We start from the raw sequence: 1,681 nt of genomic DNA on the forward strand, positions 1-1,681 counted from the left end.
AAATCGTGGTATTTCATCAAAATATTATTATTATTCTACTTGTTTAAAAGTTTGCTGAAAATAAACTGATATTCTACAAAAAATTAAAAAAAATTCTGCACTTTGTGGCGCAACAACAAAACCATGAGTGACTCAGCTGTGAAAAACAGAATTTAAAATAAAAATCTTTGGCTGAACTGCAGGCAGTGTTTCCACAGAGCAGAGAGGAAACGAGTCTGGACACTCGCTAAAAATGTTTTTTAATTAGTTTTTGTATTAATTTTCTTTTTGTTTTTAATGATTGATGGATTTCTAACTGTGCCACTCTGCAGCAATGACATTTCTGAGTTTTTAAAAATGTCAACAGCACATAGAGTGAACTTTACTCCAATAACGGGAACACCTGTGGACGCGTACAGGGTTTTTTTTATAACATAAATAAATCAACTTCTTTTTTTCTTTTCTGATTCTGACAGAAGACATCTCTGACTTCTCTCTCCTCCTTCAGAGCTGCAGGACTTTAGAAAACTGAGCCCCACAGTGAGGAACAATGAGCTGAGAGCAACAGCAGAGCGGCGAGGAGTTTGGCGGTGAACAGGCTCGGTGTGACGAGCTAACGGGGCGTCCTACCCTCAGGTCGAGGCTTTGGTCTCTCCAGGCCGCCGTCCTGCATCAGCTCAAAGGAGAAGGACACGTTGTGGACCTGCAGGCAGAACGACCAACACGTTACAAACAGACATGCGTGAAACAGCAGCAGCACAAACACGCCTCGTCTGTCAGCGGACTCGTGATGTCATCAGAGTCGACCTCCAGGAAACCGACACCGCCAGCCAGAGACGCATCCATCACGTCCTCACGAGTAACACGAGAACAAGAACGAGCAGAAAACGGCGTCTATTAGATCGAGTTCGTGCAGCCGCAGAGAGAAAACATGCTGCAGACAAACAAGGAGGCTGCAGGAACTGAACACTGAGCACGGACAAGAAAAGGTCTGAAGAACCTCCTCAGAACATCTGGTTCTGGGTCTGCAGCACCTTCATCTACTGACCAGAGTTCTACCTTCAGACTGTGAATGTTCCAGAGGTCCAGGTCCTTCAAGTCCACAGAGGAGGGTCCAGATTGATCACCTTAATGGACTTTTTCCATCATTTCTGAGCCTCAGAACTTCTTCAGTACATTTTAAATCACTCGAGTCAGATTTTGTGTCTTTTCAAACAATTTGTGAGTGATTTTGGACAATTTTTAATAAATCTGGGATAATTCCTGTGAGATTTTTGACAAATTTTTTGATAAAAACACGTTTTAGTTTTGTTGAAAACCTGCAACCAGATCAGTTCTACGTCCATCCAGGTGTCACGGTCTGAAGCTAATGGGAATTTGAGTGATTTTAGATCATTTTGTGTAATTATTGACAACTTTTCCATCATTTTGAATCATTTTGAGACACATTTTAGGTCCTTTTGCATGTTTTGTTTTAGTAAATTGGGGAAATATTGGGTAATTTTTGACCAAATCAATTTTATATCCACTCCAGGTGTCACTATCTTATTATTTTTGGACAAATCTGAGCATTTTATGGTGATTTTGCATAATTTTGAACAATTTTTGGTCATTAAGAACATTTTTTGACTCATCTTCAACAGTTTTTGTGTAATTCTGGACAATTTTCATGTCTTTTTGAATAATTTGTGAGTCATTTTGG

General features: G+C 40.0%; 1 protein-coding gene across 1 annotated transcript in view; it reads right to left on the reverse strand.

Annotated features, from left to right (window-relative positions):
• Positions 1-1,681, reverse strand: part of parvaa (parvin, alpha a) — a 30,932-nt gene that overhangs the window by 1,663 nt on the left and 27,588 nt on the right. The window contains exon 12 of the mRNA XM_008297115.1: positions 610-682. Within this exon, the coding sequence (XP_008295337.1) occupies positions 610-682 (73 nt within the window). The remainder of the gene's footprint in view (positions 1-609; positions 683-1,681) is intronic.

This window comes from Stegastes partitus, unplaced genomic scaffold (genome assembly GCF_000690725.1).
Source record: "Stegastes partitus isolate 25-593 unplaced genomic scaffold, Stegastes_partitus-1.0.2 Scaffold1187, whole genome shotgun sequence".
In the NCBI taxonomy this organism is placed as follows: Eukaryota; Metazoa; Chordata; class Actinopteri; family Pomacentridae; genus Stegastes; species Stegastes partitus.